The 26578-nt window shown below is 51.8% G+C and overlaps 2 protein-coding genes across 3 annotated transcripts in view; one reads left to right on the top strand and one right to left on the bottom strand.

Annotated features, from left to right (window-relative positions):
- CAPZB (capping actin protein of muscle Z-line subunit beta) overlaps positions 1–18100 on the top strand; it is a 59484-nt gene extending 41384 nt beyond the window's left edge. The window contains exons 5-10 of one of the 2 annotated variants that reach the window (XM_063417305.1): positions 4836–4977; positions 5489–5605; positions 12234–12299; positions 13507–13583; positions 14729–14841; positions 17239–18100. In XM_063417305.1, coding sequence (XP_063273375.1) covers positions 4836–4977; positions 5489–5605; positions 12234–12299; positions 13507–13583; positions 14729–14831 — 505 coding nt within the window. In that variant the 3' untranslated portion in view covers positions 14832–14841; positions 17239–18100. The remainder of the gene's footprint in view (positions 1–4835; positions 4978–5488; positions 5606–12233; positions 12300–13506; positions 13584–14728; positions 14842–17238) is intronic. The other variant, XM_063417306.1, reaches the window with a different exon arrangement.
- Positions 17577–26578, bottom strand: SLC66A1 (solute carrier family 66 member 1). Its single transcript, XM_063417304.1, has 8 exons — positions 26235–26578; positions 25483–25659; positions 24419–24548; positions 23864–23951; positions 22728–22870; positions 21873–21965; positions 21165–21350; positions 17577–20953 (listed from the first exon to the last, which is right to left on the bottom strand). The coding sequence occupies exons 2-8, from the start codon at positions 25650–25652 to the stop codon at positions 20855–20857; spliced, it is 909 nt and encodes a 302-aa protein (XP_063273374.1). The 5' UTR covers positions 25653–25659; positions 26235–26578; the 3' UTR covers positions 17577–20854.

Below are 26578 nucleotides of genomic sequence, written 5' to 3'. Positions count from 1 at the left end.
GCCTTTTCTGAGCTGTCCTTCAGAGTAAAACAAAGTGATTAATCTGCCCTCCTTTCCTGAGGGCTGTGCTGGGAGCTGGGGGATTTCCTCCCCTATCACATCCCTCTTGAAGTCCCGGCTTTGTTCTGGCCACAGCCTCTATTTCATGGGTACAGCTCCGGCTCCTCAGACAAGTTTCCATCCTGTGTCTCCACCCGCTCCAACTTCAAACACTTCATAAAGCTTTGGATCACTCTTAGCTTAAATATTTTCTTTTATTCTTGCATTTGTAAAGTAGGTCAGTCTTAAGTGTGACATTTTTTGTATAAAACAGCTTTTTCCAGGAGTTCTGTGGTTGATGAGTAACGGATATAAAAATTCACTGTTTGATCATGACATTAAAACTATAATTGATTTTGAGTGAACTGCTGTTCTGAATTCTGAAAAGAGAATGAATGATTACTTTGGGCCTTATGCCTTTAGTCACCTTCCTGGGCAGCCTTTTAAAAAGTTATTTTCCCAGAGATAGAACACTGGCTGTCCTCTTCAAGGACAGGGATGTCACTCGGTCTTGATGATCTTGTAAGGTCTTTCTAACTGAACCCAGCTGTGATATCATTTAGCAGTGTTTTCATTGTTAATAAAGGGATATGACAACCATAAAACGATTTTTCATTGTTTTATAACATATTTTGTCTGTAGGTAAAGCCTGATTGCTCTGGATTGAAACACCCTGGACTGATGGGTGTCCTTAGGCAGAGAGCAGTGGTTGCTTTGCTCTGAAGCTTTCCTTTGAGAATGGTTTGTCCTTGGGGTGTTTCTGAGGTACCACATCAGGAATTCTTCCTGCCTGGGGCCTCCTGAACATCCCAAAAGCAGCTGCTGGTTGTTTGGATGCTTTGGGAGAGGGCAGTGGCAGCCAGGTGGGGTCAGTGTTGTTGGAGTCCAGGACATCCCTGTGGCCACCCTGGAGGGTTTGGAGACCAGACAGGGGGTCTGGGGTCTGTCCAAGAGGCTCAGCCAGCCTCACACAGAGCCCAGGAGGACACTGCCTCTGATCCCTGTCCATGGCAGTGAATGCCCACATTGTATGAAGAATCACAAGCTGAGAGAATTCAAAATAAGCAGTAGTTAGTTTATCATAGAGTGTAAATGTAGAATCCAGGATTCTCAGTATATGGGGCTGAAGAGACAAGATGGAGGAATTGGGGAGTGGCCCCTGTGCTCCTTGTTCTTGTTCTTGTCCCCCATCTTGTGCTGAGTTGGATTTTAGAGATTGGTTTAGAGTAGAAATGACATGTTAACATAGGTAGTAAGTATGGGTAAGGTTTTGTAAATAAAAGTACCTTTTGGACGGTGGTTGGGTCAGGGGTACTGTACATAAGGTACAGGGCTCTCTGATCCACCCAGTGTCCTGCTCTGCTGGGGACGCCCTGCAGAGCTGGGAAAGAACTGAGAGATAATGAAGAATAAACAACCCTGGAAACACAGACTGGTGGACTCAGCTTGTCGTCTCTGGCTCTGGTGTGAAACACTTAGGGCAAAGAGAAGACAAAAAGCATTATTACCTCGGGGAACAGCAACCCCGAAGAGAATCTCAGGGAACAGCAACCCTGAGAAGTGTCTTCTCCCAGGTGACAAGAGGAAACAGCTCTCAGGTTGTGCCAGGGGAGGTTTATGTTGGATATTAGGAAAAAAAGTCAGAAAAGGGTTTGTAAAGCATTGGAACAGGATGTCCAGGGCAGTGGTGGAGTCACCACCCCTGGAAGTGTTCAGAAAACCTTGGATGTGGCACCTGGGGGTGTGGGTTAGTGCTGAACGTGGTGGTGCTGGGCTGATGGTTGGACTTGATGACCTTAAAGGGCTTTTCCAGCCTCAGGGATTCTGTGATTCCAGCTTCCAAAGAGGACAGGAGGCCTTCTGCAGCCACAGCTGAGCAGGAGGATCAGGGCCAGGGACACCCAGAACAGGCCACCAAGGAAGGAGATGTTTCCTGCAGGAGCTTTAGTGCACTGCTGCATGTGGCTCTGTGCTCTGCCTTGCCCATCCATTTCTTTACCAGAAGATCCCAGTTTGTGCCTTCCTGGAGCCTTTTCCAGGCTGGTTCTCCTCCTGCTTGGAGTTTAGTAAGTGCTGCATTTCAGTCTGTGGTGAAGGGGTTTCTTGGAGGAAGCCCAGCCCTCCCGCAGCAAATCCAAGTCCACAAATGTCAATTTAAATTCCTCCCAATCTGTCATCCCATTTTCTATTATGGACCAATTAGCCTGTGGCACCTCTTCATTTTTCTTAAAAAAACCCAAAGAGGAATGTTCCCCTCTCCAGCTGTGACTTTCCTGGGTTCAGAAATCCCACTTCAGTGCTTTGTGAATGTGAAATGCAGTGTAGTGATCAGTGCTGTATTTTCTCCCCACGAAGGAGAGATTTTGGAGGGGATTTTGGAGCAGTTGTGCAGTGCTGGAGCACAGAGGAGCCTTTGGATAATGTATATCCTGGTGTGCCTTGGATTCAGTCGCTGGCATTGTTGTTCCAGTCTCCAGATCCTGGGCCTGGCCGTGGCAAAGCAGCTTTATTGAAATAGCATGTTGGTATTTAAAACAATATTAATGCTATATTTGATTCATTAGATCTCCAAAGGCACTTAAAGCGTTTCCATGTGTGCGCCGTTGGTTCTGGCGGGAGGTTCTTCACATGGCTTTATGTGGTTTCAGACAACATTTTAGCACATTCTTAAAATACCCACAAAAGCCTTTATGTAAAATCTCATAAAGGTGAACCACATAAAAATGATTTTTTTCCTGTTTCATGTCATTAGGATCAAAGTACAGTAGGTAAGAATAAATTTCCCAAAACCTTGTTTCGGTCCCTCTCTTAATTAATGTTTCATGCTCGTAGCAAGGTCGTAAAGTGGGTAATGGGGAAACTGTCTGTGCACACTGTAATGTTCTCAGTGGCTGCCAGTTCATTTTGAGTGAATTTGCTGATTCTGTATGTGAAGAAGAATATATTATATATATTTTTAAAGCAATCTGACTCTGAGAAGGGACAGTAACTGCTTCTCTCTGGCCTTTGATGCCATTGCTGAGGGAAGGGTCGCTTAGGCTGGAGCTGAGTTTCACTGCAGGGCTGGAATTCCTGTTAACTGCATTAACCAAAATCCATTTTTGCATTCCCCAGGGGGTATGCAAAGGGTGTTTGTTGGTTTGTTAGGCTGCATTGCCTGCTGGAAGCCTGGCTTTGGCGTGCCTGGGTTTGCTTTGCAGCTCTGTGTTAGCAAACACAGTTACAGTGCTGCAGGACAGCGGGTCCTGAGCTGCCTGCTGAGGAGGGGCAGAGCCACCGTGAGCAGTGAAGGGCTGAGGGGGGCTCACAGGAGATTGTTCACCCTGCTGAGGTCAGCACTGCTTTGGGTAAAGCTGGGATGGCTGCACTTAAAGGGAATTGGGGCTCTCTGGTGGCTCTGCCCTCCTGAGACAAGGTACTGAGCTGATGTGTGAGTGCACAGAATGTGCTGGAGGTGTGAAAGTGTCACTGGCATCCACCCCCAGTGCCTTTTCCCCTGACTGTTGGCAGGGTGGGGTTGGTGTGCTTTAATCCACAATGCTTGGAGGTAACCCATGAACTCCAAATGACAATAAATTGAATTCTAAGCACCATTCCCAACTGGCAGGCCCATGGTTAGAAGGGAGGGGAGCACAGAGCTGGGAAGGTTCGATGAATTTTTCAGGTTGACCATGAGGGATGATTTCCTCTCGTGTGGTCACTGCTGGGTGTGTGACAGAGGCAGGACGCAGGCCAGGGTCATCTCCTGGGAGCTGGCAGTGCTGGCAGCTCCTCGTTCCTTTGGATAATGACATTTTGCCCTCCTGCAGGCAGTGAAAAGTCCAAGTACCAGCATTTTGTGTTGTTGATGGAGTTTCCTCTCCTCCTTTCACGTGATCCTTGAGTGCCATGATCACCCCTGAGATGTGAGAGTTGTGTGCCATGAACAAATATTTATTATTCACTTTTCCTTCATCCTCCTTACGGCTTTAGAAACTTGGGAATGGAAGGGGTAAAATGCTGTGGGTTGCAATTCTAGAAGACAAAATTACTCCTTGTGCATCTTTCTTCCAACAGCGTTGGGTTGTTTATTTTATAAAGTGCATTTTCCATCTGCACCAGTGTCGTGCACAGGGAGTGGGGCTCCACAGATCCCCTTGCTTTGTTGGTTTTCTGAGTGTACTTTCAGCAAAAGACATTGAGGCAATCGAAACAATTTTCTCTTGTTTCCCATATGTGATGCTGGGATAATAAAACCTCAACAGCATCTCTGCAGTTCTGAGATCCCTGGTTTCAGTTCAGCTCCCTTTGCAGTAAATCAGTGTCAGCCTCACACAGACTTTGGAAGCAGCAACACAAAGTTACTTACTTGCTCCCTTTTGTCTTAATTAGTGAACTTTGCTGTAAAGAACTTCCAGACTTTGCCAACAGCGAGGGAAAAGAGGGGAAAAAAGGACCAAATTGTAAAATACAGCCTTACTCTCAGCCCACTTTGTAGCTTGTGCTTTTACCAGCTGTTGTAGGTAATTGGAATCAGAGGAAATGTTTGCTCAAGTCCTGTAGAAATCTGTAAATAGCTCTGGTTCTCACCAGACCTTTATTCTCCTTCAGAGAAACGTGCAGTTGTTTTGTGATTTAAGTGATTTGAACTGCTGTGTTTCTGGGTGTGTAACTGTGAGAGTGTGCTGTCTTGAAAGAAATAAAATAACCTGTGTTAGGACTTGGAAATTCTGCTTATTTAAGATTATTATTATCGATGTGTGACTCTGGCTTGGGTCCTGCTTGCTTTTAACTCGCCTTGGGGTTGCATCCTGCAGGTATTTCGAAGGTGGAGTCTCCTCTGTCTACCTCTGGGATCTGGATCATGGCTTTGCCGGGGTGATCCTCATTAAGAAGGCTGGAGATGGATCAAAGAAGATTAAGGGGTGCTGGGATTCCATCCACGTGGTGGAGGTTCAGGTACAGCCCCGGGGCAGCTGAGACACCCCGGTGGAAACAAAACCCAGTTAATTCCAGACAATTAAGGAGCACAGGTGTTCCACTGAACAATGCAATATTGTGTCAGGGCTGTAAACTTCTTTCCCTTGTTAATTTTTGAAAATGCCCCCAAGCAATTTGGATAGAGATAAGTCAGGGTTGTAATCAAAAAGAATCCCAGAAGAATTGAAGGTATGTTACTTTCTGTGCATGTGATCCTGAGATGTGGGGGGTTTTTTAACATAAGGAGCTACAGATAAATATCACTAATTAGGTAATAAAAACAAGGTAATAGGAGGGTAAATTGCTCTAACTAGATTTGCTTTGGAAAATTAGAGGAATGTGCACACTTAGGATTGTCTTTAAGAGACTGTGCTGTGTGAGTGGGGTTAGGCTCACCTGCCCTGTTGCTTGTGGGGTCTGCCAGCCCCCACTTAGCTTTAGGGGGGTTTAACCTTGTGTCCCTGTCCCCTTCTGTCCCCTCCACTTGCAGGAGAAGTCCAGTGGCCGCACTGCCCACTACAAGCTGACCTCCACGGTGATGCTGTGGCTGCAGACCAACAAAACCGGCTCTGGTACCATGAACCTGGGGGGGAGCCTCACCAGACAGGTAAGGCAGCCCAGGCAGGCACAGAGCCCTGGCTTGGAGCTGTAAATGGATAAACATCTCCTCTCCTGCTGTTCTGCAGCACAGGGAAATGGTGAATGTGGAATTACCAGGGAAATGGTGAATGCAGTGTGGAATTACCAGGAAGCCCCTTGGACTGTGCTTGACACACTGAGCTTGCAATTAAAAATATAAAACATTCGGTAGGAGTTTAGACTTGCTGCTAGGTCTCAGTTTGTCTTTTGGTATTCCAGAGTTTTTATTCTTCCAGGCGTGTTGCGGGTATTTTTATCCAATATTTTTATCTGTAAGATTTGCCCACTTTCTCGCTGGAAGATTCCAATGGGATTATAAAAATACAGGATGACTTCTTTTCTTACATCTCTCTTTTAAAAGCCAGCTAAACCACCGAGAACAAAGTTGTATTTTGCACTGATGGTAAGATTTTTTTTTAAGGACATCAATTACATAGGATATTCCTTTAGTGTTTTTTTTTCCTGCAGTACCAGGACACTGATTTTTAAAAATTTCCTAAAAAAATAAGATGAATCTGTCCTAAACATTTGGGGGTTTTGTGCCAGCATTAATGACTTTGGCTGCCTCCTGAGGGCTGGTTTGTACCAGGAAGGTGCCAGGGTGGCAGATCTGAGCAGAGCTGCAGTCCCTGCTGAGCTGCACCTCCTTGGATGAGGCTGCTTCTGCCCCACCACCTGCCAGAGCCCTCTGCCTCCCTGCTGCTGAGCTGGGCTGCTCTGGGCTGTGGAAGTCAGTGACTGGAGCAGAGCAATAAACTCTGCAGGACAGGAGGCACATTGTAAGGTCAGGAGTGACTGCAGAGATTGGCAGCAGCTGAAACTCCTTTATGAGCCTTCCCAGGGCAGGCTGGGGCTTTCCATACAAAGGACAATGCAGACTCTGTTAAAAACCTCCTGGTTTTGTCCAGGTTTGAGCCAGGTGAAGGCCAGGAGGGTCTGGGATTGCAGAGGGGGACTGGAACTGGGTTAGTCCTGCACAGCTTGCCCCAGCCTGGGTGATTTTTCTTTCCGTGTTGATGTTGAAGAAGCTGATGGAAAAGCAAGTGAAGGAAAAAGGCACATGGAGACAGTTTAGAGCCTTTTTTTGACTCTTCCTGCAGTAATTACACCCGAGTTAACAGTGACATGGACAAATATTTAATCACAGGCCTTGCTAATCCTGTAAACCAGAGCTGTGAAGTGCAGGCCAAGGGCTTGACTCTGGCCGTGGCCTCAGGAGTTGTGCCAAGGAAAACGAGGGCCTGTGGAGGGTGGGTGTCCTCAGCACACCTTGGCCGGGGCTGCCAGGCCTTGTTTGGTTTGACTTTCCCTCTCCAGGCTGCAGTGGGGAGATTCCTGCTGCTGTCATCGTCTGAGGAGCAGAACATTGGACTCAGATGTGGTGCAGGAGGCCAGGCCTGGCTCCAGCCAGCAGCTCCTGCACACACAGGGGAGCCTGGGGGCACCTGAGGAGGGAGCTGCACTCTGCACCCTCGAGGGGTTCTGTGTGTCCCCAGCTGGGAGCTCACCTGCAGCAGGACTGAACTCCTGAGTGCAAGGCTTGGCTCTGAATCCAGTTTGCCACATCACCCCAGCTCTGCAAGTTTCACTTCTCCTTTTTTGGGCAGGCCTTTATGCAGCCTGCAGCAAACCGAGCCATGAAGAATTGGGTTTAGTTTCCAGTTGGTTTTAGTTTCCTCTTGAACAGCAGTTCAGTTGCAGTTTCACCTTGCCAGGTATCAGTAATGTTTTGTACATGGTGAATTTACACAGTTTTGGTCAACTCAGCACTTCAGCTACTTGACCACCTTTGATCCCAAAATGAGAGCAGCAGATGTCCTGGTGTTTGAGGGGAAGCTTTTGAAGTGTTCACAGCTTGGCCATGTCCTGGCTCACACCCTGATGGCAGAGCAGCCTCTCAGGAAAGGGAACTGTGGTGGGAGCCCTTCCTCCCAAACCAGCCTGGCCTCGTGGTGCAGAGGGGGCATTTTCTGAGTGCTGATGGAGTGATTAACCTGGTGGGCAGGAACTGGCCAGGAACAGCTCAGGGGGTGCCACGTGGTGGGGCTGAGCCTGGAGCTGCAATAAGAAATATTCCAGAAATTGCTGTTCTCTGCAGTCACTTCCTGGAGGTGAGACATTGCTGCCCTGCACCTGACACTAACAGGGGGGTTTGTTGCCTTTGTCAAGACCATCTGGAGAAACTCTGCCTTTCTTGAATATCCTGCTTGGGCTGTTCCTAAATGCTGCACTGAGTTTTTGAGCAGGGTTTTTCCCTCTCTCTTCAAGACACGGTGTTGTTGTTGTTGTTGTGGCTGCCCCATCCCTGGCAGTGCCCAAGGCCAGGCTGGATGGGATTGGGAGCAGCCTGGGACAGTGGGAATTGTCCCTGCCCCTGGCAGGGGGTGGCACTGGGTGGGCTTTGATCCTTCCAACCCAGACCATTCCAGGATTGTGGGATTCTTTTGGAGTGTCCCCACAGCTGCCCTGGGGCCACGTGCTGGTCCCTGCTGGGGAGATGCCACTCAGAGGTGACACCCCTGGCCTGTGTCTGATTTCACACACTGGGAGCTGACATCTCTCTTCAGTGCCTTGAACCACTTTCCCTTGGGTTTCCCAGTGCAGTTTTTCATCTGCTATAACATGAGTTGTCTCTGTTTCTAGGAAGAAACAAACATTTTACGTTTGAGTAGACTGAGTAGAATACATTTTACATTTGAGTAGAATAATGAAAGGGGGAGACAGAGGATTCAGCCTGTTTTGGAAAGTTGAAAACTCCCCTTGGTGTAGCTTCAATTTACTTTGCATGGTGGATTTTGCAGTTTCAGGCTTTTGGTTTATCAGTTCAGTGACAGAATTTCAGATTCAGTCCTGATCCAGTAGAGGAATGGGTGTTTATTCCCACACAGGAGTGTGCAACACAAACCCCTGTGTGTTGTCATATCCACTAATTAGTACAATTTACCTGTATGCATAATTGCTTTATGTATGTGCACGTATTAATTTATCTTGAGAGGGTGAGTTCAGTTCTCAGCCAGCTCCAGGCACACAGGATCCGTGGGCTGTAATTCTGGGATAATTAAAGCTGGAGTGACACCTTCACCCTGGACCCTTGGTTAGTCCTGGCTGCAGCAGTGCCTCTGTGTGGCAGAGACTCCCCTTTGCCCAGGGGGTTTGGCTGGAATTTTTAGGAATAAACCTTGTTCTACATAAATACTGCCAGAGAGGACACAGGGAGCGGGACCTGCAGGGAAATGAAACGTGCCAGCAGCTTTTCAATTCCCTTGCCCGTTCTCCAGGGAGTGCAGGTACCTCCCAGCCCTGCAGATTGAAGGCAGATGTTTGGCAGATGTTTTTCCCTGGCAGGTTTGGGGTCCTGGCCCCTCTGTGTGTGTGGGACTCTCTCGTGTCGCGGCTCCGAGCGGCCTTGGCTGCGTTTGAGGTTTCATTAGGCTGCACTTTTATTTCGGGTGAGAGCAGCTGAGTGATCCTGTTTCACTGGGGCACAGGAGATGGGGACGCTCCCCCTTTCCTGGCAGACACTCAGCACTGCACTTTGCTGGACGGGTTTCTGCAGCCCCTCCTTGCAGGCAGGACGAGCAGGTGCCTTCCTGAGATGTCCTGGTGCACAAAGAACCTGTGTGTGTTCCTGAGCCAGGGGGAGCCTGGGGGGCTGAGTTTGCTGAGGAAGAAGTTGGCTCCAGACCTGTGGTTTATTTACATTTGGGGATGTGGGGAGGATGTAAAGTCACAGGGAAGTGAGGCCTGAGATTTGGGATTAAAGCAGCACAGATGCTGATTTTTGAACTTGGAACTCTCTCTAGCGAGGGCGGGAGGTTTTGCAGAGCTGGGTGAAGGCTGGGCTGTGCAAACAGAGCAGTCCCTGCCTGCAGGAAGAGCTGCCCTGGATCTGCTGCTGCTCAGTGAAACCCCAGCAGATTTCTGCCATTGATCACCCAGGGAAGTCCCTGTGCTCAGCACTTACCAGACTCATCCCTTTCCATAAGGGCAGCTTTGGGAAAGGCTCATCCCACCCACTGCCACACTTTGTAACTTTGTTTTTCCACCAGTGGGACCTGCTTGTGGTCCTTGAGCTCCCCCTCAGGAGCTACCAGTGTCCTGGAGTCCCTTTATCACCAGCTGAGCAGTGCTGGGGTGCAGGGGGCAGCAGGGCTTGTCTGGGGAATTATTTCTGCCTCACTTCTCCATCGTGAGGGTGGGCAGGCCCTGGCACCTCCCAGGCTGCCCAGAGCAGCTGTGGCTGCCCCTGGATCCCTGGCAGTGCCCAAGGCCAGGCTGGAGAGGCCTTGGAGCAGCCTGGGACAGTGGAAGGTGTCCCTGGCCAAGGCAGGGGTGAATGGGGTGGGCTCTGAGGTCTGGGTTGGATTCCACAGAGTTTCAATTCTGTAATAGTTTAGAAAAAGGGAGGAGAGGAGTTGAGGTCTGGAAGTGGCAGGTGAAAGTCGTGTAGCACCCCCAGGCTTGTCCGTGGCTTTGGCTGGACAGTTTGGCAAAGGAAATGGGCTGGGTTTGGTTACACTGCTGAGAGCAAATCTCTGTGCAGGGATGGGGTCAGCTCTCAGCTGATTCCTGCAGAGATCACAGCCTCCATTTATTGGTTAGAGTTTGAAATAAGTGCTGCAGAGGCAGGCCAGATTCAGCCTTCTGATATCCAAATAATTCTACATATTTTCCACCTGGAGCCTTCATCCCACTGCCTGTGGCTTTGGGAGCCCTTGGCACACATTGCTGTTTGTGTTTCATTAAAGGGATTTTCACTTTGCCCTGTGGCCAGAGCAGCTGGGTGTTGTTGGCTTTTCAGAGCAAAATGGAGGATGAGTTCCCTTCTGCCTTTGCTGGTATTTTCAGACAGTTTCATGATGAAACAAAGTAGCTTATCCAGCTTAAAATGTCCCTCTTTATATTATTCCTCCAAATAATGTTTACAGAAAGCCCAGGCAGCTGCTTTATTCCGTGCAGGAAACATCCAAAGTGAGCAGCCAGCCCTGGAGATCTCCCAGAGGAGTTTCCCTGTGAGTCAGACTCGGAGCAGCCAGGCCCTGGATCTGCTGCAGGAGAGCTGGGACTGGGCTGGACTGGGCTGGACTGGGCTGGGACTGGGCTGGACTGGGCTGGGACTGGGCTGGACTGGGCTGGGACTGGGCTGGACTGGTCTGGGACTGGGCTGGACTGGGCTGGGACTGGGCTCAGCGCTTGGGGAGTGACAGGGGGAACATCAGCTGCCCCTCAACATCAGCCTGTAGAGGGAATTTCCCCTCAAAGCAAATCCCCTTTATTTAGGCAGCCCCAGTCCTGCAGCTTGAGCCTGTGCAGCGCCAGCCCCCGGAAGGAACCTTTAAAAAGCCCAACTCAACAAAACCCAACTGTTTGTAGGACATGGCTGATCCTGACTCTGCACTCCATTAAACAGTCTCCTGTAACATCTGGCCTTCCAGAGCACATAAAAATGTTTTCCTTCTGGCAGCAGTTTTTATGGAGATGTAATAATATACGGGTTTTTTTTTTAAAAAAATAATTCTATTTTCAGATTCTGCTGCTTAACCACAGAGCTGGGCCTGTCCAGGTGTGGAGGAGGCAGGGCAGGGAGCCTGTGGCAGTGACTGCCCCACTGGCAGCTCCCAGCTGCCCCACACTGGGGCACTCTGATCCTAATTCCCAACTGCCCATGCTGGGTGTTTGTGTTTGTGTTTGTGTTTGTGTTTGTGTTTGTGTTTGTGTTTGTGTTTGTGTTTGTGTGGCTCAGGTTTGCTCTGTCCCTGCACTGCAGCTGGGTCCCTTCTCCAGGCAGCGTCTCCATTCCATGTAAACGGTCTAAAGGCAAAATTAAATGTCCTGCTGCTCCTTCTCCCCCTCTTCCAGGTTATCTTTTGCCTTCGGGGGTCCAAGTAAATTACACGCTTCCCCAAGCCTGTTACAAACTTGGTTTATTAGAAGAAACCTGTGGCTGGCCCAGATTTTTAAACTGTGCCCTGAGGGAGGGATAGGAACAGATGGATAAGAGAATTCAGTGGGATTAGTAAAACCCTTTGAAGACTGTTCTTCCCACTGCATTTGTCTCCCAGTTTTGTTTTCGTGCTGTCTCAGCAAATCTTCCTGAGGTTGCTGGGTCTGATTTCGTTGTTCAGCAGCTTGGCTGTGTCCTGGGCACGATTCTCACCTCAGGAGCTGTGGAGGATGGACTTTCCCTTAGCACAGACCGTGGGGCAGTGGAGGAGGCACAGTCAGATGAAATCAGGGCAGGGTTGCAGTTCCAGCTCCCAGTTCTGAATATCTCAGCTGGTTCAGGGCCTGTGTCCTGTTCAGGTCCTGCACTGGGGGTCTCACTGAGCTCTTTGAGCAGATCCAGCTCTGAGTTTCTCCTGTAGAAGACCCTTGGCTGTTGCTCAGTGGGGAGGCAGTGCCTGTTCTGGGGCCTGTCTGCAGCAGGGGTTGTTTTCACTGCTGGTTTTTATTCCACATCTCCGTTGCCAGCCTGTGTCCGTGGCAAGCCCTGGGGTTCTCAGCACGCTCTGCTGTGTTGGACCCTGGAGGAGCTGCTCAGACCCACCCCAGCCCTGCCCCACACCCCCTGTGATGGATCTGTGCTTTCCTTGCAGATGGAGAAGGACGAGACTGTGAGTGACTCCTCTCCACACATAGCCAACATCGGCCGCTTGGTAGAGGTGAGTGCAGGTTCTTCTGCCCAAGTCCAGTCCCATTCCTCAGATCTTGGTGCATTTTCTTTTATAATCAGTAATTCCTGTTGCTGCTCGGTGTGTGGTGGCTCAGTGCTCCTCCTTCCATCCCTCCCTGCTGGGGTGGGTACAAAGCCACCCCTCTGCCCCTCGTTTCCTGCACTGACTTCTGGACAATGAGCGTTCCTTTCCTGAGCACAATTGGCAAGTTCCTACCCCCACATTTGCTTTTGCAGCAGTTTTTGGGGAGAATTATTTCAAGTCAGGTTGCTGCACAGCACTGTCCCTTGGACTGGAAGTTCAGTGTGTATCAAGTGCTTAGGAAATCCCCTGGAACTGGGTTTGGTGTTGGGTTTTGTGGCAGCTCTCAGTGCTGGAAGCTCAGCACGAGGGGTGGAGCTGCTCACAAGGAGCAGCACCACTGACTGTCTTGACTGAAGGTGTTCCAGATTTCCTTGATTTTTGCAGCCAAGAAAGGAGGAAATTCTCAATTATGTTGCATTTTTAAGGAAGTAGGAAATTAAAGAAAGGCAGCTATTTCTTTTTTGATTCCTTTTTAAAGTTTTTTGCTTGAGTGGAAGCAATGCAATGAAAAAAAAAAGCTGCTTTGTGACAAGATCTCTCTCAGAGCTCTGTTGTGCAGCTTTAAAGAACAAGCCAAGAATTCAAAGTCACCCCTGAGCACAGAACCTGGGCTCGTGGTTATCCTGAGGGGCTGACTCGGCACTGGAGCTGCTCCAGCGCAGGGACGCTGCACGGGAGGGCCGGGGCGATGCATTTTCCTTCTCTGCAGAGCTGCAGACTGGAGAGAAGCTGCACGGGAGGGCCGGGGCGATGCATTTTCCTTCTCTGCAGAGCTGCAGACTGGAGAGAAGCTGCACAGGAGGGTTGGGGCGATGCATTTTCCTTCTCTGCAGAGCTGCAGACTGGAGAGAAGCTGCACGGGAGGGTTGGGGCGATGCATTTTCCTTCTCTGCAGAGCTGCAGACTGGAGAGAAGCTGCCCTCTCGTGGTGCAGGGAGCTCCCGTGGCCCGGAGGGACGGACTGGGAGGGGAGAGCAGCAGCAGAGCCTGGGATGGAGCAGAGGCCGGGCCCGGTGGGGATCAGGGCTGGGAATCTCCGGGGGCTGTGCTCAGAGGGGCCCTGCAGGCAGCTGAGGTGACTAAAGAGCCCCTGTGTTACTTCATCTTCCAGGACATGGAGAACAAAATCAGAAGTACACTGAACGAGATTTATTTTGGGAAAACGAAGGACATCGTTAATGGGCTGAGGTAAGGGGAGTGCAGGGGGTGGGGACTCTTCACATCCCTGTGGTGCCACCCCAGCCTTGAGCTGCTTTTTCCCCTCCCTGTGCTGTGGGACAATATTTGTTGTGTGGAGTTCAGGGAACTCTTCTGCTGCAGAAATCTGAAGCAATGTTTTAATCCCTTGTTCCCTCACCAAGAGCAAAACAGCCCAACTAACACTTGTATTTTTGGATTATTTTTCATTAGTTTTATTCTTCACAATCCAGCAAGCTGTACTTAAATTCTGTCTTCTCTTTCTGCTGTCCTTAAAAATAGCCCCAGAATTAAGTCATGACATGAGTGGTTTGTGGTGTTTAGACTTTGTTTTAAATCCTGTCTTTCTCTCAACACCACTGGTCAAAATGCAGTGTATGAGAAGAGATTAAATTCCCTGTGCCTTTCTGTAGGGAAACTGTGCTGTACTTTTCAGCCCCTGCTCATTCCTGGACAGGGATGGGACATGGAAATCCCAAGCTGGTAATTCTCATGCTCACAGAGGAAAGTGCAGAACTGTGATGCCAAATCCCTTCATTTTAAAGTACAGAGAGACCTCCCAGCACAGTGCAGTAATGCAGAATAACCAGAGGCACAAAGAAATGCTCTGCTCTTCCCTCACACACTGAGATGTGGAACAAGAGAGAAAAATGGTGTTAATTAAATCTTGGTGCTGCTGTGGGCAGAGGGAGCAGCAGCACCTGCTGCTGTGGGCAGAGGGAGCAGCAGCACCTGTGGGAGGGGTTCTGGGTTCTGCCCCAAGCCCAGCTGAGAACAGCCTCAGTTTCCTTTGTGCAGAGCAGGGTTTAGCCAGGAACCTTTTCCTGACATCACAGGGAGTCTGTAGCTGAGTCTTTCTCTTGTGGACGTTGCCTTGAGCTGCTGTGGTTGAATCTCTGCTGTGGTTGAATCTCTGCTGTGGTTGAATCTCTCCTGTGTCTCCCCACCCTCAGTCTGTCCTGGCCCCCAGCTCATGATGGAAACCCCCGGAGCGCCTCCAGCCTTTCCCTGCTCCTTCCCCCTGTGTGTGTCCCCTTCTCCTCCTGGAGGTTCCCAGAGCCCCAGCTCTGCGTTACCGACTCTTTCTGACTGTTCTTTTCCCTGTTTGCTCCCCGGTTTCCCGCTGCTCTCTGTAGATCTATCGATGCTATTCCCGACAACCAAAAGTATAAGCAGTTGCAGAGGGAACTTTCTCAAGTGTTGACCCAGCGCCAGATCTACATCCAGCCTGATAACTAAACCAATCCAGGTACCCTGCTGCCTGTGAGGTGTGACCAGCACTAAACCAGGACTCACCAGCCCAGCCCCTGCATGGTAACGGGAAGAACTAACCCCTAATCCCGCAGGGAGCAGCGGCGGCAGCCCCGCCACCCCCGGTTCTGTCTCAATGCAGCCACTAAACTGTTCCTTATTCTTCTTTTAAATGTTGCTGCTGCCCACGGAGACCTCACGCTCGGAACTGGGCAGGATTTAGCACTCTGCACTCTGGCTTGGGAGCAGGAGAGGAGCACGTGGGCCTGAGCCTGCAGTGGGATTGGGCTGATTCAATCCAGAATTGACTCTGTCCCTGGGGCACCAGCAGATTTTTACACCTGTGTACACCACTTCCATGAGGAAATTCCCTGTAATCCCAGTGTCCTCCCTGCACAATGAAATCTTGGGAGTCTCAGTTTGGAAAAAAACCCAGACTGGTTCCTCCCATGGCTTGAGAGTCCCTGAGCCTGGTGGATTTTGAATTTCCTTGGAGCTTGAAGTGCAGCCCTGCTCAAGCCCAGCCTCCACTTGCTGGTGCTCTGCACAGCCTGCAGAGGGATTTGTTGCTGTGCTCGTTTTCTCTGGAGCTCTGAGTGTCAGGAGTGCACAGCAGTGACTAACCCGAGCCACCTTAACCTTCCACTCCAGTTCCTAACGAGTTACAGATGTCGTTTCAAACACACCCAGCTGACAAAGGGGGAACTCACTCTCTGTTGATGGTGGCCAAGAACCATCAGCCTATGACAAATGCAAATATAAATGTATATGTTTTTGTTAAAGCAGCAGAAGTCTCCAGAGACAAGAGAATGGAAATACTGTTATAAAAATGGTAGGAAAATCACCACCAAAAAGAGCAGCCTTGTTTACAGGAGACAGCGACCAGGGAAAATGAGGTTGCTCTGAATCACAGAATCCTGGACTAGTCTGGGTTGGAAGGGCCCTTAAAGCTCATCCAATTCCAAGCCCCTGCCACAGGCAGGGAAATTTTCCACCGTCCCAGGTGCTGTAAAGGCTGTGAAATGTGGTTTAGGGGGGGAGAAATCCAGCTGGATCCTACCACTTCTCTGTGGTAGCCACTCTGGAAAAGTTTGGTTCTGGTTAGAACCCATGCTATTAATTTATTTAAGAGGGGCCTTGTAAAAAGTGGAAATTTGTTATTGTCTCATTGAAATCAGAGGTTCCTCCACAGGCACCTTCCAGGGCACCGATCCCAGGTGATTCCTGAAAGGTGAAGCTTCCAGGCCAAGGGAAGCCCTGCAGTAACCTTGTGACAGTATCTCTGTTTTTCTTCAGCTGCTTTGATCACTCATTCCTTAGGGCAGGTACAAAAAAAAGCAGATTTGAGAGCAGAACCTCTGGTGCTTTTCCCACTGGTGCAGAGGCAGGCGGGAGGTTCCGAGGCGATCCTGGGTGAACAATCCTGCAGAAGGGTCAGAGCTGCCCAGCCTGGCCCTTCTCCAGGCAGGGCTGGATTTTCTGTGGCCTTTGTGGGAGCAGGAGCTCTAACCCCCCTCGCTGTGGGACGCTGGGCTCCTTCAGGCTGTAACAAACCGCTGGGAATCCCCTCCGGCAGCAGCAGCGGGGGCGGAGCTGCTGGGGAGGCGCTGGTGCCAGTCCTTGCCAGAGCAGGTTTGCTTTGTGTTCTCACTTGGGGCACGTCGCCTTCTCCTTCCCGGGCTCCAGCAGGCACAGCTGAGCTGGGCTCGGGGGCTTCTCCTTTCCCCGGGCTCCAGCAGGCACAGCTGAGCTGGGCTCAGGGGCTTCTCCTTTCCCCGGGCTCCAGCAGGCACAGCTGAGCTGGGCTCAGGGGCTTCTCCTTCCTCCGGGCTCCAGCAGGCACAGCTGAGCTGGGCTCAGGGGCTTCTCCTTTCCCCGGGCTCCAGCAGGCACAGCTGAGCTGGGCTCAGGGGCTTCTCCTTTCCCCGGGCTCCAGCAGGCACAGCTGAGCTGGGCTCGGGGGCTTCTCCTTTCCCCGGGCTCCAGCAGGCACAGCTGAGCTGGGCTCAGGGGCTTCTCCTTTCCCCGGGCTCCAGCAGGCACAGCTGAGCTGGGCTCAGGGGCTTCTCCTTTCCCCGGGCTCCAGCAGGCACAGCTGAGCTGGGCTCAGGGGCTTCTCCTTTCCCCGGGCTCCAGCACGCACAGCTGAGCTGGGCTCGGGGGCTTCTCCTTTCCCCGGGCTCCAGCAGGCACAGCTGAGCTGGGCTCAGGGGCTTCCTCCAGGCTCCAGCAGGCAGAGCTGAGCTGGGCTCAGGGGCTTCTCCTTTCCCCGGGCTCCAGCAGGCACAGCTGAGCTGGGCTCAGGGGCTTCTCCTTCCTCCGGGCTCCCAGGACTGCTCCCAGCCCTGCCCTCCCCTGCGCCGCCTCTGACCCCGCCTTTCCTTCTTCCCCGCAGGTCTGTGCAGACTTTTGCAGACAAATCAAAACAAGAAGCTCTTAAAAACGACCTGGTGGAGGCTTTGAAGAGAAAGCAGCAAAGTTAAAGTCCTGTCTGTGCTAACCAGCCATGCCATGCACTCGTTAGGTTCCTTTCATAGAGAATCATCCCCTGCCCTTTTCTGTTGGTCACTTCACAATTTGCATCCAATACTCTCCATGCTCTCCCCATGAATAAAGCCGTACAAACTTTTTCAGTCTCTGAGACCTACTTTCCACCACATTTTACTATCAAGACTTTAGGCTATGTTTCTGTAGAAGTCCATGCATTATTTTTTTCTTCCCCCTCCCCCTTTCCCACCTCCCCCATTTATATGCATCACCACAGATCATTGTTTGTCTTTTTCTCCCTCACCCCCTCCTGCCTTTTGTTACATTGGTGTAAAAAATGTAAAACAAAAAATTTATTAAATACTGTGGTGTGTGAAAGAGGAAGAACTGGAAAAACAAAAAAAAAAAAAGTAAAATAATCTATTCCACGTATGTTTGGGGGCTGGGGACAGGGGCTGGCTGGAGGGAGGGAGGGAAGAGAGGCTGTTCCTTGGGGTTGATGCTGAGTAACCCAGATGTGCAGGAGATGGTGATTTGGAGACCTGCTGAAAGTTCTGCTCTTCTATAGCCTGGTTCCAAGGCGCTTTTCTGTCGATTTTTATGGAATGCAAAAGGGGTTTTTGTTTCGATTTTTTGGTTTGTTTTATTTTTTTTTGTAAAGCTTAAATTGAATCGACATCTGATACTTGAGCCTCCATACTAAAAAATGGGAAAAAAAAAAAAAAGGAAAAAAAAAGACTAAAACAATAAAAACAAAAAAAATCCCAGAAGATGTGTGTGTGATTGTGTCCTCCTTGTTTCTCTTTCCTTCCTTGCAGGGTTACTTGGGGTTTGTTTTTGTCCTGCATCCAGGAATGTTTGTCTGGAGGGGGGTGTGATGTCCCAGTGCCCTTTGGCCCTGCCTTACTCTGCTGGCGTTCCAAGGTGCTGGGTTGATGCTCCAGGCATCAGCAGATGTGGATCCAGGTGGATTCAGGGGAGCAGGGTCTGCCCAGCTGTGCTGGGTTGATAAGAATGGCCCGGGGGCTCCTGTGGGTGCAGCCCTGGGCAGAGGGGCTGTGCTGGGCTGGGGGTCCCTCCCATCCTGCTGCTCCCTGTGTCACCTGGGACCCTCCCCCAGCGTCCCCCCCTGAGCCCTGGGTGGGCAGAGGGACCTGGCACCGCTTTGGGTTCCCTGCCTGCTCCAGGCTTTGGCTGTACCAAAGCACACAAAGATCTGCTGGGCTCCCCATGGCTCTGGGAATCGCCCTCTGTGTGACCCTCTGCACGTGGGGGCTGTGGGCATGGACACTGATTAATTAACGTGCTCTAATTTGCTCTGTACCATGACCTGTGTCCCAGCCAGACCCCTGCACGTGGCCAGAGTTTACCCAGGGCCCGTGTAAGGTCCTGGGGCTCCTGTGGGACACAGGCTGGGAAAGGACGGGATCCCCCAGGGAACACACTGGGATTTGGTCGCTGTCCCAACACAAACCTTTTCTGAAGCTGGAGAAGTTTGTGTGAGCTCTGGGAGGGGGAGGCTCCTGGTGAGGTGCTCAGTTACCCTCAGGGCTGGTGGTTTCTGCTTGGCCTTTTCTGCTTTAATGTTTTCCTCTGCAAAATCCTGAACACGGGGCCAGGGCTGCAGCAGGGACCTGCAGGGGTGGGAACCTCGGTGGGATTCCAGCCTCAGTGGCTGAGCTGTGTGAGCTGTGTGAGCTGCTGGCCTTGCTCCTTCCTGCCCAGCCCTGCTAAACTCAGAGTAAATCAGCTTTGTACCTAAGTCGTGCTTCAGGTACACCTGTGGGGACAGACAATATAGTGATATATAGATACATCAATATGTGACAATATGTGATATATAGATACATATAGATGATATACATAGATATATATATGTGCTATTTCCTCCTTATAGCTGTTCTTTGTCCAGGTTTAGGAAAAGTCTGGACAAGGCAGGAAAAGGTATGTGACAATGATTTAGTGTTGTGAGTGGCAGGGCTGAGGGATTTGCTCATGGCTTGGATTAAAACTGGATGGGAATTGTTTTACAGTTCCCAGGGAAAGGCAGGAAAGGAAATGCTGCTGGCTTCAGGATGAGGTGAGCAGCCCCCTTGCCTGTGGATGTGGAGGGGCAGAATCATGAATTCATCCAGTAAAAACCCCCTCACTCAGTTCAGGGGGCTCAGAGAGACTGAAAATTTTGTTTCCTTTCTGAACACAGCTGGGTCAGTCCCAAGCCCTGGCCCAGCCTGTGTTTCAGTGAACCTGCAGGTGCAGCCTGGTGGGCACTGGGCAGCTGCAATCCCATTTAATGTGAGATGCAGGCTGAGCTGTGGAGCCATGGATTGGTGTCCTCACTGTGAGGACAAAGCAGAGGAACTTCCTTGGGAAGGATAAACGTGCTGAGGAATCATAAATTAATGATAATGGAGCTAAAGCCAAAAGGGGTGCAATGCTGGGTATCAGGAAGGGAGCTGGAGAGGGGAGAGGGAAGCAAAAGGAGGAGCTGATACCAGCTGCAGGAAAAGGAAAGCTCTTGTTTTCACAGCCAAGCTGTGATCGTTTTTCCTGAAGGGTTTTAGGCTTTGGTTGGTTTCTCTCATTTTCCCAGGGAGACTGAGCTGCTCATCCCCAGCAGGAAGAGCTCAGCACAGGGGAGGGAGCCTGGCTACACCTCCACTGCTCAGGGGGACACAGCTTGTCCCAGAGCACCCCTGCTTCCGTCCTTCCCTGGTGGAGGAGCACCGTGCTGAGTTCAGGGCCCCAGAGGGGAATAAACTCAGCAGTGCTGGGGATAAACTCAGCAGTGCTGGGGATAAATTCATGAAGTTGATAAATTCATCAAGGAGAGAGGGCAGGAACCAAAAACCAGAGCAAGCAGAGAGGCAGCTCTTCTGGGGAACAGCAATGGAGCAACTTCTCCAAGGAATTTGGGCAATTAAAACATGGGTGAGGCAAAAATGAGAAGTCAGAGAAATGGGACTGGGACACACTAGGAGAGGCAGGAGCTGCCAGGTAAAGCAGCCCAATGAAACCAAGGGAGGCAGGTGGGGAAGGATGGGTTTTATAGGTGGGTGAGCCACGCTAATTAAAATGGGTGTGGACTGAACACTTTGGTTCTGCTGCTCCTTCCCCACTGGATCCAGTCCTGTGTGTTCCAGAAGGAGCTGAGAGTTGTGAGGTCACAGTGGTGCCCATGTCTGTGCAGCTCAGCCTTCCCTGTCCCCTCCCCACGTTTTACAGCACCAGGAAAGTTCCAGATCACCCTCAGGAGATGCAGCAGCGACCAGGCTCAGCTGTGGGCACTGGAGCAGCAAAGAGCAACTGAGGTATCCAAAAATTCCCTTTTGTCCTGAAAGCATCATTGGTATCAAAGAACCATGAGGTGTCCCAGCAGCATCCTCTGCCACCGCCTTGGCAGCCCAAGGTGTCACCCACAGGCTCAGGGTCTCTTCTGCCAGGAGCCAGCAGCATGGAGGGGCCGCTCTGCCCAGCCCTAAGGCCTCCTTCCTCACGTGCATCCTCCTCCTCCTCCTCGTCTGTCAGCTCTCGGGGCTCCCATCCTGCTCCCCAAGGAGAGCTCCCCTCTCCTCGAGGCTGCCCGGCCGTCCTTTCCGGTACGCCAGGAACTGGAAGGAGATCTGGGGACAGGTCAAGGCTCTGCACACTCACAGGGTGGATCTCGGGGATTGTCACCACCCCGGGGCTGTGCCAGGAGCGGGGGAACGGGACAAGGAGCTCAGAGCAAACCAGGGCGGAGGCGTTTCCCAGCCGGTGCAACCCCACAGATCACCCTGGGAGCAGCATCACCCCACCCCTGCTGCTCCAATGCCAGCCCAGGGGAAAGGATACAACCACGTCAAGGGCCAGGACACCCAGGCTGCCCACCAGCCAGGGCAGGTGGTGCAGGATGTAGTCACCCTGGCCCTGGCCCGGCTCCGGGTTCTTCAGGAGGACGCTGAGGCCGTACAGGGAATTCCCCAGCATCACCAGGGCAAAGAGAGAGTAGGAGACCCCGCTGGTGGATCTCCTCTTGTACTGGGAAAGGAGGGAGAGGAGAGAAGCTTGGGTGCAGCTCTCCTAAATGTCTCCACAATGTCACATTAATCGTCCTCTCCCCCAGCATTGAAAAAGAGAAGTGGTGACTCAGTGCTGAGAGTCTTTTAGTTCCCCTTTGGCCTGTAAATAAGACAAAATGAAAGCCCCAGCCTCATAATATTGGTAGGTTAAAGTAAGGGGAGAAAAATAAATACAGAGAAATAGTACCTGATGGAATGATCAGAGATGGGGCCTGGGGGCAAAGAGGAGAAAGGAGAACCCTGCAGGGAGAAAGGAGAATCCCCTGAGGAGAAAGGAAAACCCTGCAGGGAGAAAAGGAGAAGCTCCTGAGGAGAAAGGAGAACCCTGCAGGGAGAAAAGAGAAGCTCCTGAGGAGCTCCTGAGGAGAAAGGAGAACCCTGCAGGGAGAAAGGGGAAGGAGAAGTTCCTGAGGAGAAAGGAGACCCCCAGGCCCCTCAGAGTGACACGTGAGGAGCCCCAGGGCCCAGGCTGGGCACTCACATTGGTGCAGATCTGGGGCACTCTGGAGCACAGGTAGAGCACAGAGGAGATGGAGCCGATGGTAAATCCAATGATTTCAGTCCTGGAGAAAGGCTGCAAGGCAGGGACAGGGACAGGGACAGCCCCTGTGCTCAGAGCCCCAGCACAGCCACACCCAGCCCTGTGTGTGCCCAGCTCCCCTCCTCTGACAGCCCGGTGGTAATGACAACTGATAACTAAATTTCACTTTGCCACAGGAAAATACCCAGTGCAATCTGTTATAACAGGAATTGGGTTTATTGGGTCCTTTTCTATTGCCAGAGCAAAACTATTTTGCAAACCCACCTTCAGTTTCAGCCAACTGAGTTACCTTGCTGCACTTTCTTGCTTGTTTGATTTTCAATAACATATATAAATCTGGGTAATTGGAAAAAGAATTAAAGGAGAGAAGTCTGAAATTTCCTAAAAATAGGAACCACATTTTTTGGAGACTGTCCATCCTATGCAGCTACCTGAGATAAAGTCTGTTTGCAAACAGAGATGTGGGAAATGTGAGGTTAGCTGACTCTTGAGCAGGCCCATAGAAGTGCTCGAAGTTTGAAGTGAAAATGCCCTGAAATGTCTGAAATCCTGCAGCAAACTGTTCCTGAACTTTGGAGGAATCTTTGGGAAAGTTCTCTTTCCAGTGTCACCTTCCTAGACTGTAACAGTCTCCTGGAGAACAGTAACAGTCTCTTGGAGAACACTTTGGTCCTAAAACAGGAACAGCGCCTAACCCAAGACCCGTGGTGGTGTCCAGGGTGGATTTTTGGGATCAGGGCATCCAGCAGGACATCCCCACCCAGAGCTGTCTCCCAGGTTGGGGCAGTGGCTCACCTTTGGTCCGAGCTCCTCCCCGGGGGCTGACAGCAGAGCCCTCCCTTTGAAGGTCCCCGGATCCTCGGCGCTGCCCAGCAGGGAGAGGCTGGGCAGGGAGCCCACGGAGAGGAACACGAAGGCGGCGTTGATGGGGGCAGGGACTGCAGGGAGCCAGACACAGGAGATCAGGGAGAACCCAGCAATCCCCAACAGCCCCGGGGCCGCCAGGACCATCCTGGGGTGCAGAAACCTCCAAACTCTCCCTTATCTCACGGTGGCTGCTGTGGGTGATTGATGTGATTTGTCTCCCTGTGATAATTTGTACCTTATCAGGGAGGAAACCACTGCTATCTCGGTTTCTTTGGGTTTAGGGCTCTTAAAAATCATCCCCACTAGAAGATTTCACTGTCTTAACTCACTCTCATATCCCTGCCAGAGCAAGCCCTGCTGTGGCTTGTTTGTTAGTAGTAATTTATTATTTTTCAGTAATTTTTAGTGATTATATTCAGTAAACAAGCTCTGCACCTTAACAAAACTATGTGTCTGATGGGTCAAATACCAATGGCTGATAACTTTACATGTCTTTACGAAGTTAAATAATTATCCCAGTCCCAAGGAGCCTGTTTGAGGTTCAGCAGTGCTGGAAAGGGGATTTTCTGTTTCTCTGATGTTTAAACCCTACAAGAACTGCTCAGGTTCCCTTTTCACTCCAGTAGAACAGACAGGAACTCCCCTGCAAGGCTGGAGCACTGACCCCCAAAACAGTGACAAAACTTCCCCCTTTCCCTGCCAGCACTGCCTGAGTCAGGAGTTCTGTGGTTCCCAGCTCCGAGGTGGAGTCACCACCTAACTGTGGGGGATTTATTTATTCCTGTGCCCAGGGAGGCTCACGGGGAGGTTGTTTTCAGCCTGGACATCGTGGTGGGGGTTGCAGGGTCTGCAGAAGCCCCATGCCCAGCCTGCACCTGTTTGTTGGCTTTGGCTCTCCTAGGGGCTCAAATTACCCAAGGAAAAAAAAAAACAAAACAAAAAAACAACAATCCAGCAAACAATAAGAGGCATCTAATAACTGTGCCTGGAATCCCCCCAGGCTCCCAGAGCCCCCTGGAATCCCCCTCTCTGTTCCCAGTGCCCCCAGCCCTGCCCCAACTCACAGGCTCTGCCCCCGTTCTTCACCCGGTAGTAGCAGTAGAGGGAGAGCATCCCCAGGTCTGCCAGCACGTAGTAAATGGCCGTGTACACCTGCGGGGAGGGGACGTGCTGGGGACACCCGCAGGGACTGGGAGGGCGGGGATGGTCCCACTGGGATGCTCCCTGCTCTCCCGGTGTCCCTGGGGGAGAGGGGAGCAACCCTGGGAGAGAAGGGTGTCCTGGGGGGGAAGGGAGCAGCCCCAGAGGGAGAGAAAGGAGCAACCCGGGGGGTGAGAAAGGGAGCATCCCTGGGAGAGGAGGGAAAACAGCAAGAGGGGGAAAAAGGAGAATCCCCGCGGGGGAAAGAGGGAGCATCCCTGGGAGAGAACGGACCACACTCAGGAGTGGAAAAGGGAGCAAGCCCGGGATGGGAAGGATGGGAGAGGGGAGCATTTCTGGGGGCAGAGGGAGCACCCCGGGCAGTTTGTGTCTCTGGCTGCCAGAGCTGGATAGAGCAGCCCCCAGCCCCTCCCTCCTGCCTGGAGCTGGGGTGTTTGAGACCAGCCCGGCCCCGCTACCTGCAGGGGCAGCTGGTCAGCCAGGAAGGAACCGATGAGGTTGAGGAGGTCTCCGCCCAGCCATCCCAGCAGGAAATAGATGGAGAGAGCCTGGTCCATGATGCCCGTTCTGCAGGCCTGGTAGAACTGCCTGCAGGGTATTGAGCAGAGGCACAAACATCACCCTCAGCGCTACCTGGGAGCCATCCCCAGGATTCCTGTGGATCCCAAAGCAGCCACGGGAGGAAAAGCAAGGCCACAGGCTCCCCTGGTTCCCCCAGGTGGAACTCCTGAGCCCCAGCGGTGCTCACCGAGCGCCCCGTGGGAGGAGCAGGGAGGATGATCCCAGCTGCAGGATCCTCCCCTCTGGTTGCGACAGAACCGTGACCCCTCACGTGCCCCTCTGCCACCCTGGTGTCAGCACTTCCAAGCGCCCCAGGGCTCCTGGGGACATTCCTGCAGTGTGACCTGTCCCGCCTGACGCGGGACATTCCGGCTGCCAGGCACAGCAACAACACCGCGGCTCTGGGGCTGCGCTGCCCGCTCCCCTCACCCGAAATCCGCAGAGCCCTCGCTGCTTTTGCCGTGGGGGATTTAACAATTCCAGCATCCTGAGCTGGCAGCTCGGCTTCTGCCATCCCCCGGGATGTGGGGGGAATAGTCCGGGATTCGGGAGCGGTGCCCAGGGATTTGGGAGCAGTATCCAGGGATTCGGGAGCAGTGCCCAGGGACTTGGGAGCGACATCCAGGGACTTGGGAGCGATACTCCGGGACTTGGGAGCGATCCCCAAGGACTTGGGAGCGATACTCCGGGATTCAGGAGCGATACTCCGGGATTCGGGAGCGGTGCCCAGGGATTTGGGAGCGATACTCCGGGATTCGGGAACGATACTCCGGGATTCGGGAGCGATACTCCGGGATTCGGGAGCGATACTCCGGGATTCGGGAGCGATACCCAGGGATTCGGGAGCGGTACTCCGGGATTTGGGAGCGATACTCCGGGATTTGGGAGCGATACTCCGGGATTTGGGAGCGATACTCCGGGATTTGGGAGTGGTGCCCAGGGATTTGGGAGCGGTACTCACGGGAAGGCTGCAGCGATGAAGCAGCCGATGGAGCCCAGCCCCAGCACGATGCTGGCGACATCCCGGCTGTCCTGAGCACACTCATTGAACACATCCATGATCCAGCGGGAGCCATTGGGACAATCCGAGAGATTCCCAAAGGGGAGACCCCTCCAGCGCCGCGCAGCCATGGAACCGCTGGGGAAAAGGGAACAGCACAGGGAAAACTTAATAACACTGGGGAACGACAGATCCGTGTGAGGGACAGGGATCCGTGTGAGGGACAGGGATCCGTGTGAGGGACAGGGATCCGTGTGAGGGACAGGGATCCGTGTGAGGGACAGGGATCCGTGTGAGGGACAGGGATCTGTGTGAGGGACAGGGATCCGTGTGAGGGACAGGGCTGCAGCTCCTCCGGGTGCTGGCTCATGCTGGAAAAATGGATGGTTCGTGGATAATACACCTTCATTGGCCTTGGGTTTGCTGCCAGCCTGGCAGGGTTTGGCCTCAAAGGAGAAACAGAAGAAATGAAAGAACAAGAAATGAAGGAGAAATGAGAAGGGAAAAAAGCAGGAAAAGGGGGGGGGAAGAGAAAAAAATTTAAAAAAGAAAAGGAAAGAAAAAAAGGAAATGGAAGAGGAAAAGGAAAAACAAAGAAAAAGGAAGGAAAAAGAAGGGAAAAAGAAGGAAAAAAAAAAAAAAAAGAAGAAGAAGAAGGGGAATCCCCCCCTCAAACAAACAAAAACGGAGGGGAAGCCGAAATCCAACCCAACCTGTCCTCGCAGCACCGGCACTCTCCTCCTCACCGACGCGGTTCGGAACTCTATTTTTCCTCGAAAACCCGCTCTTTTTGAAACTTGGGCTGTTTTTCTTCGCAAATCCACAACTCCTCAGACACCCGCCGGGTTTCCTTTACCGCTGTCCCAAATCCGCCGCTCCTCTGCCACCTCAGCCGCTGTCTCAGGAAGCTGCCTGAAGCCGGCAGTTTTCCACAGACCCACAGCGTGAACTCAGCGAGCCCTTTCACGCAGCCGCCGCTTTTCCACACGCTCCCCGCGGGTTCCCGGTGCTGCCTTTCCCAAAGTCGCTGTTTCTCCGGAGCTCGGGGCTCTCTCTG

Source organism: Prinia subflava, chromosome 21 (genome assembly GCF_021018805.1).
Source record: "Prinia subflava isolate CZ2003 ecotype Zambia chromosome 21, Cam_Psub_1.2, whole genome shotgun sequence".
NCBI classification, from domain to species: domain Eukaryota; kingdom Metazoa; phylum Chordata; class Aves; order Passeriformes; family Cisticolidae; genus Prinia; species Prinia subflava.
This window is presented reverse-complemented; position numbering and strand designations above follow the sequence as displayed.

Coding starts and splice junctions, on each gene's coding strand:
- SLC66A1 (XM_063417304.1), bottom strand. CDS start 25,652: ATGGCTGCGCGGCGCTGGAGGGGTCTCCCCTTTGGGAATCTCTCGGAT. Junction 24,549..25,482: donor TTCATCGCTGCAGCCTTCCC/GTGAGTACCGCT, acceptor AATACCCTGCAG/GCAGTTCTACCAGGCCTGCA. Junction 21,351..21,872: donor TGCCCCAGATCTGCACCAAT/GTGAGTGCCCAG, acceptor CTCCTTTCCCAG/TACAAGAGGAGATCCACCAG.